General features: G+C 38.3%; 1 protein-coding gene across 7 annotated transcripts in view; it reads right to left on the bottom strand.

The window, feature by feature from the left end:
- Nucleotides 1–3,474: 3,474 nt before the first annotated feature.
- Nucleotides 3,475–20,963, bottom strand: part of BCLAF1 (BCL2 associated transcription factor 1) — a 30,600-nt gene continuing 13,111 nt past the window's right edge. For 2 of the 7 annotated variants that reach the window (XM_030556381.1, XM_030556379.1), the window contains exons 5-13: nucleotides 17,957–18,628; nucleotides 17,676–17,845; nucleotides 14,750–14,855; nucleotides 13,706–13,790; nucleotides 12,877–13,052; nucleotides 11,588–11,768; nucleotides 8,271–8,417; nucleotides 5,040–5,249; nucleotides 3,477–4,875 (exon numbers count right to left, since the gene is read on the bottom strand). In XM_030556381.1, the coding sequence (XP_030412241.1) occupies nucleotides 4,870–4,875; nucleotides 5,040–5,249; nucleotides 8,271–8,417; nucleotides 11,588–11,768; nucleotides 12,877–13,052; nucleotides 13,706–13,790; nucleotides 14,750–14,855; nucleotides 17,676–17,845; nucleotides 17,957–18,628 (1,753 nt within the window). In that variant the 3' untranslated portion in view covers nucleotides 3,477–4,869. Of the gene's footprint in view, nucleotides 4,876–5,039; nucleotides 5,250–8,270; nucleotides 8,418–11,587; nucleotides 11,769–12,615; nucleotides 12,743–12,876; nucleotides 13,053–13,705; nucleotides 13,791–14,749; nucleotides 14,856–17,675; nucleotides 17,846–17,956; nucleotides 18,629–20,963 lie in introns of those variants that run through there. The other 5 variants (XR_003999604.1, XM_030556382.1, XM_030556385.1 and 2 more) reach the window with 5 other exon arrangements.

Here is a 20,963-nt window from a genome sequence, read left to right on the forward strand (position 1 = left end):
TATGGGTACTAGCATGAATTCCCCTAAGCTTAATTACCAGCTTAGATCTGATAGGCTGCCACCAATCAGGAATTTTTAGGGCCTGATACCCTGTGGTCCCCCAAAAACCTTCCCAGGGGACCCCAAGACCCAGATTCCTTGAGTCTCACAACAAAGGGAAATAAGCCATTCCCTACCCCCTTCCTTCTTCCTTCCAGCTCCTTCCCTCCCTGGGAACACTAGGAGATCGCCTGATTCAACTTTTTTGAATCACCACACCGAAAGGAGTGTTACCTTCCCTCTCACCCAGAGGCAATACAAGCTGCGTGAATATAACACAAAGAGAAAATTTATCCTTCCCTTCTCCCCACCAATTCCCTTGAACCTTAACTAGGAGAAAAAAAAAATTTAAACAGGTCTTAAAAGCAAAACTTTTAATAAGAAAGAAAAAGTAAAAGGTTTATCTCTGCACTTAGATGGTAAAAAGTTACAGGGTCTTTCAATTATAAACAATAAAAAGAAACTTTCTCCAGCAGAAACACAATTTAAGCTACTTCCAGCAAGTACACATATGTAAATAAAAAAAACACAAATTAAAAGACTATGACCGACTTTTCTTACTCACAATTCTGAATAGATAAGAGACTGTAGCAGGGAGATTGGCAGAAACCTGGTTGCACCTCTAGTTCCGTCCAGGACCCCGAGAGAACAAAGCCAAACCCCAAACCCACAAACAAAGGCTTCCCTCCCATGAGATTTGAAAGTATCTTGTCTTCTGATTGGTCCTCTGGTCAGGTGTTTGGGGTCCCTGTTTATTAACCCTTTACAGGTAAGAGAGACATTAACCCTTAACTATCTGTTTATGACATGATCAATTAGGGAACATGCTCATTTAAAGTTGTGAAATGCTCCCTTTTAACATCCTTTGGCAGCCTCCTGTTTTGTCCACTACTTGCAGGAAGAGCAGCCCGTTGCAGCTAGCTGGTGGGTGGTTGGAACTAGACCTGCAGTCCCCCTAGCAGCTCCCCATTCCCCTAAGTTCCCTGTGCAGCAGCTGTCCCTCCTCCCATTGCCATGTGCTGCTCCTGCCCTCTGCCTTTGGAGCTGCTCCTAGAGATTCCTGCTTATTGTACAGGGGGGGAAAAGGGGAGCTAATGTCAGGGTGTCTCCTCCTCCCCCCTGCTCCTGCATCTCGCTTACCCCATTCTCCATAGAACAGGGGGGACACATGACGGAGGGAGGGAGCCTCTAGGAGGTAGCTGCTGTCTCAGGTCTCAGCAAGCTGATTTAATTAAACAAGGCAGTGTACTTAAGCCTGGGGTCAGCTACTTAAAGGGGAAATGTGCATTTTTCCCCTCTCACACAGAGTGTGTCTCTCTGTCTGCCCTCCCTCCTTTCCTGCTGCCTTGTAGAATACTGTGAGAGTTAACCCTTCAGGGCTCAGTCAATTACTAGTTCATTTAGCAGTAAGGCATTCCCTGGGAAATATCCCACCCTCTGATTCCTCCACCTCAACCAAGCTTCACAGTCATCATCACTGTGTACCAGTATTAAATTGTTTAAACTTATAGTGTGTGTGTGTTACTTATATAATATAGTCTTGTCTGGTGAAAAAAGTTTCCCTGGAACCTAACCCCCTCATTTACATTAATTCTTATGGAGAAACTGGATTCGCTTAACATCATTTCGCTTAAAGTTGCATTTTTCAGGAACATAACCACAACGTTAAGTGAGGAGTTCTTGTACTATCAAGTGCCTAACAACTAGGCTACTGGATCAAATTACTTAGACTGTTGCAGTACAAGTACTCACAATTTTCTTCATATACTACAAGTTCAAGTCTACCCCCATTGACTTGTTTCTAAGCTGCCGCCTTTGAGTTTTAGATTCACATTAACTGTTAATTATCAGGGTGAACTCTGGGATACTAGTTTCTGAATACTGAACTCAGAGTTTGTTGTTTTTCCATTCCTCCTCTCATTCTCTCTACTTTAGCCTACCAGAAGCCTTTGTGAAGTTTTGTTGAAAGTCAGTGGAGTAAATCAGTTTTAAGTTCAGTCGTCTCTTAAGTAGTAAGAGTAAAATCAGATCTTGTAACAGAGGTAAGGTTTGTATGACATTTGTACAAATTACCATAGCACTAATGGAGTAGAATACCAATTCTTTTAGTTACGCTAATGGTTCAAATATTTACTGAACTATAACACTCATTCCACTCCTTCCCTTCAAAAAGCTGTAAACAAATTGAAGGCTTAACCTTTTTACCAAGACCCGTGAAGAGGAGCCATCTCCCCCCCGCCCCTCCCCAACTCTCCCTAGTTACATTAGGGAAATTAGATGCTACATCTCTATGCTCTTATAACCATTGCTGCCAATAAAGTGACAAATGGAGCGGAGATCATCTTGTGAGGAGAGGACTATTGCAAGAACGTGTGTAATAAGCAGTATGTGGTGTTTATATAGTCTTTTAGAAAGAGGGTATGATACTCCAGGACAGAGTGAAGTACAGTATGACAGCATTAACCTGATAGAATCTTTAGACCGTACACATCCAGTTGTGTGGATGTGTAAGAAGAGAAGGTATTTTCCTTTTCAGATGGAAGGTTTGCTTAATAAATTAGCCAAATAATTCTATGCTGAGACATAGCCACTGCCCCCCCACCTCCCGTACTATAGTACTGAGATCTGTATTTCACACTAGCTCTTCAACATCTTTAAGTTGGCGTAGATGTTGTATATCCCACTGTCAAGCTCTCCAGATACTACTGGCTTACACAGCATTTAAAACACTTCTATAAACAAACAGACATCTATATTACTAAGTGTGTGCTACTGTGTTATTCTAGGAAGAAGAGATAGGCAAGCCTTGATACAAATCAAGCTTTTACAAGTCTTCTTTTGACCATCATTGTACTGCTGCCTTCTGGTTTGTAGGAAACTTTTCAAGCCCTGTATTTATGGAATTAAGCAGGCTATGTTATAAACAACATAGCTGGAAATGGTTTGAAAGCTTCCATTTAATACTTTACTGCTAGTTCCACTTTTACGTTTCAGTGTTACAACTTGCTTTGCTTTAACAAAATGCACTCAACACAGCCTTTTGAACTTGCATCCTTAATCTAGTTGTAACATTAAGATTATTTTTAAAATTGCAAAACTTTATTTTAGTCCTTAGCTTCTGCTATTGCTGCAACAAAAGAGCTAGAAGCACAAGTGATTATATGCAGGCTGGAAAGGAAGTAAGGCTCAACTTCAGAGAATTAAATTAAATGAAAACGCTCTTACTGTTTTAAATGCTTAATGATCTTAAAAATGTAATAGCAAGTTAGTTCTAATTTGAAGTTTAGTGCTGCAGTGTGTTTTTCAAATGTTGAAGGGGATTGTGTTTTAGAACTTATCATTGCTATCTTTAACCTGTTTCAGCTTGTTATGTGTTAAAATGTTCAAGTTTCTGTAAGATGTTTAGAGCAGTAAGGCACAAATTCTAACATTTCATCCCTTTAAAAACTTTTAGTTTTTATTTCATATAAGTCTGTAAACGTAATAGAGAATTCACACTTGCCAGAATATTTACCTGAAGAGGAAAGCCCACGTAAAGAAATCAAAAAGGCAGTTTTATGAACTGGAACAAAGACTGACACGAAGGGGCAGCTGGATTAATAGTGCCACAAACTTTTTGACTAAAACTTTCTATTGATAACCCATGAGTCACCAATTAAAACATACTCTTGAGAATGTCATTTTGAGTTATTCACTGTGCTTGAAAAGTTTTAAGATAGCAACTAGTGCTCCATTCACAAGACTTCATACATTATGCATGCAAAGTCTGAAATATACTAAACAGATTTTCTTAAAAGCAACTCTTTCCCCACTAATGGTTTACCTTGTTCTGTCATATGCAAAAATGGAACATGCATTTGGAATGTAGGACAAATCTTCCGGTTACAGTGTATAGAAGTCAAGCTACTTTTTGGGTTGTTGCACAAACAGTTGAGGCATTTCCCCAGTAGCGGTATATGGACGGAGAAACGTAGCACCTGTTATGCTACAGCTATACTTGTCAGATTTAGATTTGTTCAGAAGAGAGCTCCCATCGTGGGGGTGGTCTAGAAATGTGAATGTATGACAATGTTAATACAGGTTTGTATAAATCTCCATCCACATTCATTTTAAGGGATATTGAAATACTTTAGCTCTCAAATATGATCCACAGCAAGTTTTCTGCAGTTATTAAAACAAAGTGAACTGCATTAGTCTTGTAGTACAGTTCCCATCAAGCTATGGTTAGGATTGCTTTAGCAAGCTAGAAGACTATTTTCAAATACATTTAATTTCAGTCTGTTCACTGTGAAAAGTGCTTTATAAAAAAGACTGGCTTAAGGTAGCAATCTTTTAACACTACTTTTGGATGGGTGGCAAAACACAATAGACTTTGCTCTAGTTCATTATATCTAAGGAGAACACTAACTCCATTGTGATTGAGACTTGGTACTAATTTATAAAAAAAAATGCTCTTCCAAGATTTCAGGTATGCAGAGCTATAAGTTTACTTCAGAATAAAACACAGCGTCATAGGGGAGAATCAAAACTTTTGAGTTGCACTTGACCATATCTTTTGGACAGAGCAGAATTACACTGTATATAACAGACAGTAAAAGTTCTTAAAAGTTGATAATTACAAATATTTTACTTTCTACCTGTACGATCGTCAACATACAGTTTACTATATCAAGATCTCTAAAGCCTTAAAACAAAAAACAATCCCTCTAAACTACTTTTAAACAGTAAAATTTAAGTAAAATGCTTACATTCATTTGACGACAAAAAAATATTAAAAATGCTGTGTGGGTGGTGCAAGGGCTGCTTTTTCAGCTGGAATTTTTCTTCATATTACTCCTGTAGAAATAAAGAAAATATGGATGAGTTGCCCCCATTTGTCTATTATCGCAGATACATGAAAATAATTTTTAAATAAAAATTATTTTGTCAATTTTATCACTTAGGGTATGGTGAGGAAGGAAATCTGTTCTTCAATTCACCGACAAGCCAGAGTTTTCTACCTTTTCTTCTTTGCGTCTGTCCTTTTCTTCATTATTTTCCATTGTTTCTTCTTCATCTTCCACAAGCCCATCCCCTTGGTATTTGTCATGTGTCCACTTTGGACTGCTACCTGATTTTTTGAAGTTAAACCGCCCTCTGCCACGCTGGAAAGTGCCACGGCCTCTTCCTCTTTTGGCCCAATAATCCACACCATCATCTCTGTCATCATGCTATGGTAACATAGGTCAAACAGAACAAGGATGAGCTAAATGAATAACATTCTTAGACATTTGTACTGCACCTATCCCCATAACATGTAGGCACCTTAACTTCAATGCACTGTCAAGTGTGTTTTATATATAATCTGTACGAGAGGTTTTCCAGGGAATACTCTAGTAGTTTACATCCACAGTTTAACCTACATTTTATAATTGGTAAAGTCTGTCCTCATACTGTAAATAAACATTTGAAATAGTTTTAGAAATGACAAAATTTTCATTTGTTTGTGAAGAGTCATATCTCAGAGGTCTTGTCCTATGTAGGACTACTCAAATTTCCACTTAAAAAGGTGGGCAATAAACCTGTTACTTAATGAAATTTACCAGCTTTTACTTTGCCACTCTATTTTCAGTCTTCTGTGACCATTAGAAGTACTGCCTTTCACAGGCTACCTGATTTATCCTGCTGCTGGTGGCAGTATGCAAAAGAGAGGGGGGTGCCTCAATAGCTTCCACACAATTGAAAAGCAGAAGCTGACTCCTAATTCATAGACTTATAGACTCATAGGTCAGAAGGGACCAATATGATCATCTAGTCTGACCTCCTGCACAAGGCAGGCCACAGAACCCTACCCATCCACTTTTATACAACCCCTAATCCAGGACTGAGTTATTGAAATCCTCAAAACTGGTTTGAAGACCTCAAACTGCAGAGAATCCAACAGCAAGCGACCCCTGCCCCACGTTGCAGAGGAAGGTGAAAAACCTCCAGGGCCCCTTCCAATCCGCCCTGGAGGAAAATTCCTTCCCGACCCCAAATATGGCGATCAGCTAAACCCTGAGCATGTGGGCAAGACTCACCAGCCAGCACCCAAGAAGGAATTCTCCGCAGTAACTCAGTTCCCATCCCATCCAACATCTCCCCGCATACCACTGAGCAGACTTATCTGGTGATAATCCCAGATCAATTGCCCAAATTAAACTATCCTATCATAACATCCCCTCCATATACTTATCAAGCTTAGTCTTGAAGCCAGATAAGTCTTTTGCCCCCACTACTTCCCTCGGAAGGCTGTTCCAAAACTTCACTCCCCTAATGGTTAGAAACCTTCGCCTAATTTCAAGTCTAAACTTCCTAATATCCAGTTTGTACCCATTCGTCCTCGTGCCTACCTTAGAACTAAACTTAAATAATTCCTCTTCCTCCCTAACGTTAACCCCCCTGATATATTTATATAGAGCAAGCATATACCCCCGCAGCCTTCTTTTGGCCAGGCTAAACAAGCCAAGCTCTTTGAGTCTCCTTTCATAAGGCAGGTTTTCCATTCCTCGGATCATCCTAGTAGCCCGTCTCTGGCAAATTCCTGTAGCCTCTCTTACTACAAACTTATTTTTGTTGATTTTATTTTAATATCACAAAAATCATATTTCATATTCTAAAAAGGCCAAGTGGTTTCTTTTAAGCAAGAGTGGTAACATAGATGTAGCACTCTGAGAACCTACCTCACTGTACAGTAAAATCACATTTTGATGTGATTTTAATAATGCAGTTTTCCCCCCATTCAATATGTGTAACATTATTTGAAAAAGTGCTTAACCCTTGAAATTTAGTGCTACTTTTGAGGATGACAGAACATCTTCCATTAGGCTGCCTGAATAGAAAATAAGGCTTACAGGTAAATCCCAATCTTATAAGTCTTCAGAACCTTAATAAAAACTGAAGTTTTGTAAACAAGTTTTGGATAGGAAACCATGTTCAAATTCAAAAGCAGATCTGGATTTTTTGGAAGGTGGGAAAATTCAGGTTTACTTGTATGAGATGAGAGCAGAGTAGAGGCCCTAAAGTTTCATATATAAAAACTGGTAATCCCTTCTATGAGGAAGAAACAAAGCTAAAGTAATCTAAGGACCCCAAAAGAGTGCAGTGAAGAAACACTAAAGTTCCTCTTGCCTAAGCCCATTAAAATTCCTTCCAGAATTACAGACGGAGATATTCCTGTATAAAACTTATTACTCTATAGTAATTTACTGACTAAAGTTCAGATATCACTATACAAATGTAGAAAGTTTATCAGAAATGGACTTGTGATTTTTACCATTTAAAGTGTTAGTATTTTATTATCATTTGAAAAACCACTTACTAAAGAGAGCTTAAGCAGCACAAGCAGAAGAGAGGCTGCATATTCAACAAGTTGAGTAAGAGATAGAATCATAGAATATTAGGGTTAGAAGATACCTCAGGAGATCATCTAGTCCAACCCCCTGCTCAAAGCAGGACCAATCCCCAGACAGATTTTTACCCCTGTTCCCTAAATGGTCCCCTCAAGGATTGAACTCTCAACCCTGGATTTAGCAGGTCAATGCTCAAACCATTGAGTTATCCCTCCCCCATCATTGCTATCTTGGTCAATGATCTTAATTTCCCTTCTTTTGATACCAGTATGGAAAAGTAATATTCAACAGATGTCAGAATACTTTAATGCATCTCACTACTCTACTGAGAGTAGCAAGGCTGCTGCTACCAGAGCCAATCCATGTGCACTGTGCTGCCTCCCCCCTGCCCCTCCCAATATTGTATGCTGCCATCTACTCATGACACACCACTTTTACAGGACTCCCATAGCTGACGCACTAAGCATCGCTGTCTGCTTTAAATCCACTGGGGGAAAACACTTGAGTTGGTTTGGGTGGTCTGTATGTGTTTGTTTTAACATTTTAGGCTGTGTGTGGTAGGTTGTCACTCATCCTCATTCTCCACCCCAAATATGGGAAAAAAGCAGGAGTGGTGGGGGATGTCCTCTCCGAAGTGACCTGCTACTGTTGTCCACCACTCTGCTGCAGAAAGATAGAAAGGAAGCAGGTATTGGGCCAACTAGGACCCTGATGCTCTCATAGTAATAATATGCTAAAGTCATTGACAGCTACCAGTACAGAAGCAGCATGCACATAGAGACTGCCTCCTTAACATCAGTTATAAAGTATGCTTTGATAAAAGATGTATGCATTATATATAATAAGTTTTCCAGCACCCACCAAGAAGTATTTCTTGCTTTTTGGGGTATATTCAGGATCCCACTCCTCTTCCTTCGGTCTCTTTTGAAAAGTAGCATTTGAGTTGCTGGGACCAGTATTTGTTCCAGCAAAAACTCCTCTGGCTCTTCCTCTGCCCCTAATTCGAAACTGATTAACCAAAGTGTTTATGTATTTAATCAATATGCATATAATCACAAAGCAAATATTCAAGTTCAGCTGTATTAACCAAAATGTTATTTCTGTATTCTTTCCTCAATACATAAACATAAAACAGCAGTTTAAGAATTCACATGTAATACTTTAAGTCTAATATACTAAGTGTTCACTTTGAGCTAACAATCCTCTCCATTCAGCTGAAGTGCATTCAAATATGTTTATGGGATTTTTAGTATATGATTACCTATAATGTGAAATTGAGGGATCTCATTGACCAAAAAGAGGGAAGGAGTGCAGAAAAGAACCCAAGACCTGGACAGTTTAATACTACTTATCTTTGAACAGAATTAGACTAAACAGACTAATGGAGGATTCAGAAGACTTATCAAGATACTGAAAGCAACAAACTAAAATGGAGACATTTGAGAATGGTAATTTGAAAAAAAGTGTTGGATATATATTTAAAAAGACTGTACAGGAACAGAAATGGGGGTTTTTAGAAAGGTAATCTGGAATATAAAAAATGTGTGTGTAAATGCATAAATTTAGGAAATACTTTGGCCTCTGATATCCTCTGAATCCTCTTCATTGCAAAATTAAGACTATGACAGGGGACACTGTCACTGTGGAGGAAGAAATAGTATTTGGGAAACAGAATGTTGCTAAGATCAAAGCCTAAATCAGCTAATTCCAGAGGCTGAAATTCCATCAATCATTAAGAGCTGGGCTATGATGGCTATTTTAGTAATCCTACATTACAAAGCAGTCTAGGTAATATAGCCCATAATCATGCTACTGTTGGGGGCCTGTTTCAGGGCATGACAGAAAAAGAGGGGCAGACTTTTAGCATAAAGAGAGCTCCCTTTTCAGTCTGGGAAGAGCTTGCATGAAGAACCTTTAAGGGACTGTAAGGTGAGAGAATGTGGCTGCAGGCTTCTATTCACTCTGATAGAAGAACAGATACGAATGCTTTCATTATGTTTATGGGTTTACATTATATAAAATGTGTCTCTCTGTCTCATTTTGTAATAAGTACTGCAACCTGCTGGTGGAAATCTCAGTCATGATTTTTGGTGAATAGGCATCTTAGTTTGCACCTAAGCAAATCTTTTCGCCAGCCTATACCATAATAGCCCCAAACGCAAAAGGGAAGATTGTGTTGCAAATTAAAGATTTTTTTTTTTAATCAAAAATAAAAACCGTGAACTGGAATAGCCTACTAAACTAGACGACAAAGACATTTCACTTTACCTGTACTAGTAAGAACTAGTATAGTTTTTATATCTAATTTATGATTGTAGACAGACGGTGCAAGCTAATCTGTCAGGCCTGTCTAGATATCTCGTCTCAATAGTCTCAGGTTGGTCAATAAGCCTAAATATCACTGTGTAAAAAGGCTAAATCAGTAAGGAGTGCCATTATTTCTCATTTAAAGCATCCTGCAAGTTGTTACGACACAATCATCAGAAGTCAGACATGTCACAGACCCATTCAATTACCAGCACATCTCCCTACCTAAATTACATATGCTGCAATGTTTCTTCCAGTACATTTGTCCAATTTAGTTTTAAGATTATCAAGCCTTGATACATCTACAAGTTTTATTAGGAAACTCTTCCACAGTCTAATATCTTACTAAGAGGAAACCTTCACAGATTTCCCTTTCAATTTTATCTCATTATTCCTAGCTATATACCTGTGTATCATGCTGAACTCCTCTTTGCCCTTGTTGACTTATGTCCCTTTTAGTCATTTTGTAGCAGAACTATACATATGTAATTTTTTAAATCTTTCCTTATAAAATCAATGTTGCCAGCCCTGTGAATATTTTTGTTGTTCTCTTTTTAGTCAGGAGGTGCCTAGACCTGAATAGTGTTGCATGTGCATCACAGCACAGTTGTATAGAGAAGGCATATTAGCATCCCACTTTGATGCCATTTCATATGCAGCTGGAAGTTGCACTGGCCATTTTTGTAGTCATATAACATTGCTTGTTTATGTCTAATCTATTGTCTCTTTTAGCATAACTGATTCAGTATTACAGGTTACAGGAAGGAGTTTAGTTACTCCCTCCCAAAGAATCTATGTTTGGAATTTTCTCCCAAGATGTAGCTTGCAATGTTCAAAGTTATAGCTCCTAATGTTTACTTCCTGCCTACATTTCTTTCCTGCCTAGGTCTTTTTTACTGTTTTTTGGTCCTCGCTGGTGTATGCACATTTTCCAACTTAGTATCAGTGAACTACATTAACATGCTGTTTACATCATTTTATTGAGTAGTGAATTTTAAAACCACTGTCTGTGGACTTTGATCAACACACTTCCAAATCACAATGCTAACCACCTTTCAGCCTTCAACCAGTTAGCTTTGCTGCTGACTGTAGTCCAGTCCAGGACATTCAGAGAAACAACAACAAACAAAAGCAAGCAGCCCTGCTTTCCCCAGCATAGCTGCTTCATGGCTGTCAGGTGTATAAATTCAGCCACGTACGAGTTTGTGGATAACAACAAAATTGAAGGGGTAGGCAAACACAGATGGGCAGACCAAACTGCACAGTGACCTGGAAAAATTGGAAGCACTGGGGATTACAGGCAACAAATACCAAAATGTAGCCTTAATAAATTGATATTAGTACATCTAAAATCCTGCCCCAAGTAAAAGAAACCAACTACACAAAGTAGCAAGAAATAAGCAAGCAGCGACAGGGATGGCATTAACAAGGATTTGGGGTTTTTTTCTTGTCTTTATTACTGTCCTGATAAGAGACTTCTCTGTAACTCATTGCTATTGTTGCTGTGAAGGAAGACTTGGAAGGAGAGTTGTCTAAAAAGAGATTTCTCACTTCTGTGGTCCATAATATGAAAGTGTTTGAGACTTCTTATTCTGAATAATTAACTAAGAGTGCACTACATTATTAGACACTTCAGCTTGTTAAACTTTTGTTAATTACCTTTTGTTTTTCATTTTTAGCTGGTCTGAGTAATCAAAACATTCAGATCCAAGCAACTCTGAACAGCACACAATAGCAATACATGATACTTCTAAACTGAAACACTGCACATCTTAATCTTGGGAAGATGGATCCTACAGTCACGCCAATTACGTAACACTGCTTTAAGCTAACAATAGTATAGCAATGAAAGGGAGCAGAGAAAGACTTACAAAGGTGCCTCTTGGCCTGCTGACTCCTGTAAAACCTGAATATTCTTTCTGCTCATGGTGGGTTTTGAACTCTTCATCTCTTTCTTTCTTGCCCTCTTTTTCTTCTCGTGAACTGGATGAGGCAGAAGACGGGGATGAAGATGAGGAAGATCGAGAACGGTCTTGCTCTCTTTTGTGTTTACTGAAAAATAAAAAAACATACTTTGTGCTGTTTTAAAAATAGATACCCTGTAGCACGCTACACTAAAGGAGGTCTCTGTTTATGTAAAAGCTACTTCCCCCTCAGGTTATAAATCATCCATAAAATAAGTATTTCAGATTTTAAGGTGGAGTATAATTTCACTTTTCATCCTCCTTCCATCTTTTAAAATATATTGTGCAAATACTGCTGCTAATTTGTTGGAAACCAGTAGACTGCAAAATTACTTCTCTGGTTTTTGATTCAACGAAGAGTGGCCTATTTAACTGCCATTTTTGGGGTAGCAAAAGGGAAAGAAGAAGGGAGAAAAACCCTCAGAGCAAAAGGTATAAATTTTAAGTTAATTGAGTTTCCACATATTGTTGAAAATAGCAGCTATATTCTGGGCATCCCTGTGCGGATACCAGAGGAAGAAAGGAAATGGGAAAAATGAAGCACAAGTAAAATCCATCATATGCCCAGTGTAAAGCAAGAGGAAAAAAAAAAACCTAATGCAAGACTCTGTATTGAATAACCCCATATTGGCAGTATTTTGACCCAATTTACAATATTTTAATACAATACCCAATAGGTCATACCTGAAATCTCTTACCACAGCTATAAAGTATCCACTGAAACATAACTATTAAAAACTAACATTTTTCTTTAAAAACAGCCCACTGGCTTTAGAAAAATAAATACTTCTCCCTTCTCACCCATGTTAAACCTAGACATCAGTAAAAATTCTCATACTCTGGGTGTTATGAGTTGAAAAAGTGCGGAATCAAGCATAACGAACCAAAGTTCTTACACAAACTGTTTACAGAAATGTACTGCATTGAAGTCCAACCTCCTGATGTAGCCTGGATAATAGGACAGATTAATTTGTCATTTTTTTTTTCAGTGTTAGCTTGCTATTCCAAAGTTTTTGTCCTCATCCACCATAAGCCGTGTAAAAGACAGATAATACATTTTTGCTGTAAAACAAATAATTTTAATTGTTTAAATTTAAATGTTCCATTACACAGTGAAAATTGAAAGCAATTAAGCTTACAATTACAAAAGGCTAATTAGAAACTAAAAAACCTACTTAGAAAGTTCAAATATTTACCTGTCATCTTTGTAAGATTTGTAATCCTTGTAATCTTTTGGAGTTTTCTCCTGCTTTCTTGAGCCACTGCTTTCCCTGGAACCTTTAGAGTCCCCTCGTTCTTTACTTCGCTCTTTTCGACGACGGTCAATGTCGTGCCGAAGATCAGCAGAATCGCATCTCAATTTTTTATCTCCCTGTGAAAGGAAGAGATTTCAGGAACAGCATTTTAAAATGGAAAAATCCAGACGAGATAGAAGCTGGTCTCCCATTTGCACTATCTCCAAATTCCTAAAGAAGTAATAAAGTTTGCCTTGTTTCAACACTATTCAGAACATTCAGTCGATTTTTAATGACAAAGTTGTTTGACTTTTATATGTCTATGCCTGATGATTTTTTTAAACTATCTAGGAATTTAGCTTCTGAGAAGATGTTCTACCAAATCACCAGGGAGATCTATTTTTACAAGCGAACTGTTAGGTTTGTGTGGGTGGATTAATATTTAGTACAATTTATTTGGAAGATCTGTGTTATTAGGACAGCATAAACAGCTGATTAATTCAGCTACAACATCTGCAAATTAACTGTTTTCTTGATTTCTAGTCCTTGGGTCTGCAAAGTGCTGCAAAAATCAGGAAAACTGGAAGGAAACATCCTGGAATCTAGGCAAGGAGTTGCTAACATATTTTGTCCAAGGTCAGAGATGAGAAATAGTCTAGGTCCAAGTACTTTTTGGACTAGAAATACAAATCCAAAGAAAAATACTTCACCTTGAAGTTTAGACTCAAAGGGAAATGCACATTGTTTTACTAAATCTAGAATACCAATTTAATATTAACTCAGAACCTACTTTTTGACTTTCTTCTTTAAAGACTCTCTCTTCACCTGCTAAACGGGTATGCTTCCTCAGGGCAGTTGGAGAGATGTCAATCCTCCTAAATGTAAAATAAAAAAAGTGTCTAGCCATACATGCAGGGGATCATTTATGGCTTCCTGTGTTTCTTTTGGACATTTGAGAAAATGAAGAAGTCAAGAGCTTCTCTATTTTTCAGCAGCCTGATCTTTTTTATTTATAATATTAGGTCTCTATAATCACTTTAAAATCTATTCAGATAATGAAAAAACTGGTTTCGCCCAATGAAGTACATTAAACACACACGTGCAATTATGACATTTTGCTTTTCCCTTATTTTTAAAGATGTAAAAGCCTTAATGGATTATGTATTTGAAGAGCTCTGTAAAAGTGATCAGCTCATTAAAACTACCTCACGCTAAGCAGAAGTTAATAACATCCGTTTAAAAGTAGAATATAAAAAAATAGTTAAAATATTTCTTTGATGCAGAATACTGACTATAAAGAGCATATTTTTAACCTCACACATGTAACATACTCAGAATAAGGCATGCAGCCTTTTATAACTAATTCCAGTGGTTAGCAATGATATACATATGCCCTACCTTTGCTTACCTTTCAGGCACTAACGCAGCTCAGGTTTTTATTTTCAAACTGCTGTAAATTATTAACGCAGTTCAAAAGTTAATGATGAAGTCACAATATGAACTAGCTCACATATGCTAATAATAAGCACTCAAGTGACTTTTTCCATCTTCAAAATACTTAAGCCTCAATGCTCAATACTGCATGTGAGGCAGGTAAGTATAGCCCAAAAGAGATACAGAGGCAGACAAAAGACTTGCCAGAAAGCCACATATAGAGCTGAAGCTGGGATTAGAATCCAGGAGTACCAAGATCCTAGTCCTGTGCTCAGACCAGTTCATGCCTCTCTCAGGTGAAGAATTCAGAGGCAAATAGGAAAGCATTTAGTTCTTATAAGAAATATAATGCATTACTTAATTGAAATAAGCAGCATCTAGTAATGCAACTGGCATATACCTGTGTATTTCTGGGCTCTTTTGCCGGGTGCAATGTTCTTCAGTAGCTTTTTGATATGCAGTGAACCTCTCATTTAGGGTCATTCCAGCTGACTTGAAGTATTGTTCTGTTGGTTACAGAGGAGAAATTCTGTCTAGTTAGTTAAATTCCACCTACATAAGTATTTCCATTTCTGACAGAAAGATACATAGCAGGCAAAAAGAAAAGAAAATATTTTAAAAAATTATCAGAAGAGGCAAATCTGTTAGAGGATTTTTCCCACTCTTACCCTTCTTGTAGCCTCAATGAGCAGATAATAGCAGCGCACAACATCACTGCAAGCTTCCTCACAGGTATGCCCTGCTAGTACTAGAACTAATTCAAGCACCATAAACTCATTAGAGTCAGATTCTTCCCTTTTCACTGACACATTTTCCTCTGATGGAGGAAAAGGAGCAGCTGTTTAGGTTTTCTTCTTTACACTTTGCCCAGAGGAGCAGATGAAGTTATTCTGAGTCAGTATTTGCAGGGAACAAAGCATTTCCAAATAAATTTAATTTTTAAACTTAAGACAGAATTAGTTTTGATAGAAACTACTGAAACAATTTATGCATCAAGAACTACATGTAGACTTAAATGTAAGTTATTTCTTAAAAGAATGCAACTTTTCCTTTAGAAACAGATGATAAAATTATCGAAGTCAATTAACAGCCCTACAGCTGAATATATTCATTTAAGCATCTGGCATCTTGGCAAACCTGACAGCTTCTCTAACAAACAAATTTTCTTTTGGCTTTTGAGACTGTTAAAATTAGTAATAGCAACACTGAATTTTTAAAGACCAGCTCAATAAATGTGCTTAAAATGTAAAATAGAAAGACGTATAAAGTCACAAACTATGAAATGTTACATATGAAGCAAGCTATCTGCTTAACAGGTCAACATACATCTGTATCAACTTACCGCCCAACATCCAGCACATGTCTCATAACCAATCATTAAAACTTGAAACGGCCACTACAAGGGTAGTGCCTCAATCATAATTCCATCAAACCCAGGAATTTGAGCTAGCAACTCAGTTTTTATGCCATTTTTGCCAGGAAGACAGAAGGTTCAACTTTGCCTGTTTTTGCATCTGTATCTTTCAACAGCTATTTTACTTTTGTAACATGGATTTTGCCATTTCAAAACACATTCCAGGACCTAGTTACAATGAAAAAGAAAACATCACTGGGCATTTTCAGCTCTGTATTAATAAGAGCTGTTCAGACCAGTTGCATCACATCAATAATGAATCATAACTTTAGTTCTTTAAAAAAAGAAAAGTTACTAAAATCCGATCACAAAAAAGTAATTTTGAAGTGTGCAGAAAGGCTAAAAGTTTTAGAAACAAAATATGGTATACACACATCAAATAACCTGGCCACAGACTGGTTGATAAAGTTACATTTTCCAGCCAGATGTTAGACTTCACCTATCATATTTACAGAGACAGTTTAAGTGATCTATTCAGTCATCAACAAAACAAGATTTAGAAACACTGCCCCCTTCAGGCCCTAGTCCTGCAGCATGTAAGTCAATGGGAGTTTTGCCACTGACTTCAATGTAGGATCAAGCTCTAAATCCCTGACATACCAAAAAGAGAATAGATACTTTGATTTCAAATGTCAGTATGTAGTCAGCTAGTAATTAGCAAAGGATTATTTTATTAAACAATCTTTTAACTGCTCTACAAATCCTCTTTGCAAAAATACTTATTTTGCAACCAACTCAAATTTCAGACTACTACTAAGCCTTGGTCCCTTTAGCTATTTATTATGTAGCACTTTTTTGGATGTTCAGCACACCAACTTAGCACATCTAAAGTATCTTAATAATGAATGCATAACTACGGTTAATTTAAAATTGGTCATCTGATTAGGTGGCTCTTATTCTAGGAAATTTAAAAAACTCGATTCCCTCTTCTGTTGTGAACGCCAACAATTTTCATCACCAAGGTCTTTTGTCTTAATTAGGTCATTAAGAGAGATGAATAAGACATATGTTTGGCAACAAATAAATGCTTTGCTAAAAATAAATAAATAAATAAAAGTTGGTGCTCATTTCAGAAACTCTAAATGTCCTCACATGTTAGCCAAAAGGGCTGTATTCAGCCAGACAATACTGAGTCTCTGACTAATAAGCCTGCAGAGTATTTTACACTTAATTGTGATATAGGAAATCATCCCTTTACTGGGATGCTTCCCAAGGAACTGATTTAGCCTAATGATAATGAATGGTAATAACTGCTGCTCAATCAGAAAAGGATTAGTATATAATCCATTTAAGAGGGATGAACTTGGACAGTGCCAAGTGGCCAAGTATGAAATTCTATGCTCCAGTGTCACAAACTGCCAAATAAAGAATGAAAACAAGATGAAATTTCATCCGTTTTATTTTTGTATATTTATTTCACGTAGTTCTTATTCTTTTCATACTTTAAAAAAATATTTTCTGAAGAGGGATACTGGGATGTCCCAATCCAAGGATTCTACAGTATTTTCACATTATAATTGCCAACAGAAATCACAATCACTAAACATGAGAATTAGCAACCTCAAAGAAATCTAAACATTGGCCAATATACAGTTTTTTAAATATAGACCATTTAAACTTGAGTGCAAAAATTCACAAATTGTCCACAGCTTATTTCACTGTATAACACAATTTATCAAAATATACAAAATTGGTTCTTACTGCTTTGGTTTTCTGGGACTAGCTGTGCAGTCTTTTGGGGAGTTATTTTAAGATGAGCTCTTCTCAAAAGGTAAAAAGTGAGAATCAATCAGTATGAAGAAACAGAGAATTGAGTTGTCTCTTTACTAGTGACATTAAGCAGGTTTATCTGTAATTGACCATTTTTTAAAATGCCGATACTGGTATCTGCTGTGGTAAACTGAGTACATACCTTTAACATGATGAACCAAAGACACAATGTGCTGAATAAATGACTCTGACGTGCTTTTGCTGGCCTGTGGCAACTTAATGTGGTCAAAGATGGATCGGAACTCTTGCTCCTTCTTGACAGAATGGACAAGCGTACTAGCAAGCAGCCTGTCTTTAGTCAAGGAAGCAGGTCTAAAATGCATCAACAAGAAAGAGAGAGAAAAAGAAACCAGTAGTTTAAATAATGTCCAGGTAAACTCTGTACACGGATGAGGAAGTGTACTGTGAATTGGAATAATTTACCTATTGGAATCATCAAGAGGGACTGGTGCCATTTTGAGCTTAACTTCAGGACGATGGGAGTCACTGGCTATCATTTTGATCCTAAGTGGGCTCTCCTCTCGGAAGGTGGATTTTTCTCTCGCATCCAGATTCTTGTGTAGAGGAGGACTGTAATCAAAGAGTTCTTTGAGCTTTTCAGACTTTACCTGCTCAGGTGACTGAGTTTCTTTCTTCACCATTATTCTCTCAGAACTTTTGTCGTCTTCCTTGTGCTTATCTTTTGTTGCACTAGGCCTTTCCACTACATAGCCAGTCTCTTTAAGTTTATAACTCTTGTCTTCTCTAAATCCATCACTCTCTCTATTGCCCTTCATTGAAATTTTAGATTTGTATTTGGTTCCTTCCTCCTCAGCATTCCGGTGAGATGCAGTAGCAAAACTTTTACCCTGATCTGCGAGGACAGATTTTCTGAACTGTCCATAATCCTCTGTCTCCTCTGTCTCCTCCCCTTCAGAGTCACTAAACTTTTGTTTCCCAGCATCTTTACCAATGAAATAATCTAAAGCTTCCTGATCCTCCCATTCCCTTTCTCCCTCTGTCCTCCCTTTTTCTGATCCTCTCTCCTTCTGGGCCTCTTTCTCCCTGGTATTACCCCTATCAAGCAGGTATACTCTAGACTCTTCATCTGTGTACCTGTGGATAGCAAAGAAGAGGATGGTAACTCTGGATTGCATTCATTCCAGTTCATTTGCATTTCACTTCAGAGTCACCTCATTATCACAGAATCACCAACACAAAAACAAATCCCACTGAGTAATTCAACTGTTCAGCATATACTTTTTTGCACAGCATTATTATTATATCCACTTATGTGCTATCCTTTAAAAAAAATGTGAAAAAAATCGTTCTATATAAATTCCTAGAAATTGACTACTAGAATTTTTAAAATTAGTGGTTTGGGGCCCCGCTTCAAACACTTTTATGCCTGTCATTCTGTCTGTAGAAGAATCATAGAAAGTTTAGTATTTCAGTTTGCATTTTACCTTTGAATCCTGACATTTCAGGGACAATTCTTTTAACAAAAGTAAAAGGAAACCATTAAAAAAGAAAAAAATGAAAAACCATTTTCAAAATCTTGCTGTGCTTGTAACTCAGGGATCTACAATTCTATACTGGTATAAGTCATTAGTCACAGTAAGGCCTTGTCTATGCTACAAAGTGTTGTTGGCAAAAGATGCCTTTTGCCGACAAAACGGGATGCGTACCCATTACAAAGTGGCTTTTGGCATCAAAATAAAACCATCTCAACGAGAGGCATCAAGCTTTTATAGCAAAGTTAAAGCGACAAAGGGTCAGTATAGTCACTACTTTGTTTTGTCCACATAACTAGCTTCCACCATGTCATGATCACTCTGCTCACTGTTTTGATCTCTGCTACTCTGCAGGCACGGGCCCCTCCCCTTTCAAAGCTCCAGTAAGTATCTGACACCTGGGTGTACTGCTCTGTTTGGGGAACAAAGAGCAAATCATTAAGGTGGAATGCTCCTGTTCTGCCTTGCACTAGGAACACAGGGACAGGCAGACTACTGCTGCTGCTGGAGAGGTAGGCAGAAGGTGGGGGGGAGGGCATTGCTGTGCTGCTTTGACATTCCTCACAGAGCTCCTCAGGATGCCACTCCCACAGCTGAGAAGGCTGTAGGAGAACTCGGGAAGGGATCACAGAACCATAGGCAAGCAGAATAGGCTGCTTCAGGAGAGACTGCTGTGGCAAACAGATGGGGGGCTGTTGTGTGTGTGAGGAGTGTCCCCCTCTCCCTGCCTCAGGATAAGTCCGTCAGCCTGCTGTCTCCCCAGCTACAGACACATACCTCTCCTCTCCCTTCCTCCCCAGCCCCCCACTCTTCAGTTGAAAAAGCGGTGGACAATCTATTAGGATGCCTCTGGAATGATGGAATTGAGAAACCTGCATCATGTGACACTGTACCTGCCCCAGGAGGAATTGAAACCCTTCCCAAAGCACCTTGCGGCCAGTTGCACACTGGGATAGCTACCACAGTGCACTGCTCTCTGTGTTGATGCAAGAGCTGTTAGTGTGGATGCACTCTGCCAACACAAGGAACTAGTGTGGACATGCAACAGTGGTTTTAATTAAAGCAGCATAACTTTTGCCAACAAAACTTTGTAGTACAGACAAGGCCTAAGACTTCAGGAAAATGTGAACAACTATGTAAACTGACTTTTCAATCCTCTGTGTACACTGGGAATTTACACTACCATAGCTACATTTCTCAGGGGTGTGAAAAATCCATGACCCGAGACATAGCTAGGCTGACCTAACCCCTGATGTTGACAGTGCAAGGTCAACAAAAGAATTCTTCTATCAACCTACCTATCACCTCTCGGGGAGGTGGATTACCTACACTGAGAGGAGAACTGCTCCCCGCAGCGTAAGTAGTGTCCATGCTGAAAATGCTACAATGGTACAACTGCAGTGTTGCTGTTGTAGCATCTTCAATGTAGCTATAGCCTCAGGGAGAACCCCTCCCTTTGGCATAGGTAGTGTCTACAGTGAAGTGCTGCAGCTGTGCCACTGTAGCAGTTTAAGCGTAGACCTACCCTAACTCCTTTAAGACTGCTGAGTGCATTTAAAAATGAATGCTTCTTTCATTCAGCACCCACTATCTCAATACAGTATTTTCATGCTAATAGTTTCTAATATACTCATTGGCAGCAATGCGTTTGCTTAGGAGAAAATCTGAATCCTGGTGCCTTTATAAGTACATTTATGAACAGCAATTCAGTAACTGAACAATTTCATTTCATTTCCATAAATAGCAAAGATTTCTACAGCTGTATTTTTCTTCAGAGTTCGAACTGAAGAAACTGAAATTAGTGAGGGGAAGGATTGCTCAGTGGCCTGAGCATTGGCCTGCTAAACCCAGGGTTGTGAGTTCAATCCTTGAAGGGGCCATTTAGGGATTTGGGGCAAAAATCTGTTTGGGCATTGGGTCCCGCTTTGAGCAGGGAA

Source organism: Gopherus evgoodei, chromosome 3 (genome assembly GCF_007399415.2).
Source record: "Gopherus evgoodei ecotype Sinaloan lineage chromosome 3, rGopEvg1_v1.p, whole genome shotgun sequence".
In the NCBI taxonomy this organism is placed as follows: domain Eukaryota; kingdom Metazoa; phylum Chordata; order Testudines; family Testudinidae; genus Gopherus; species Gopherus evgoodei.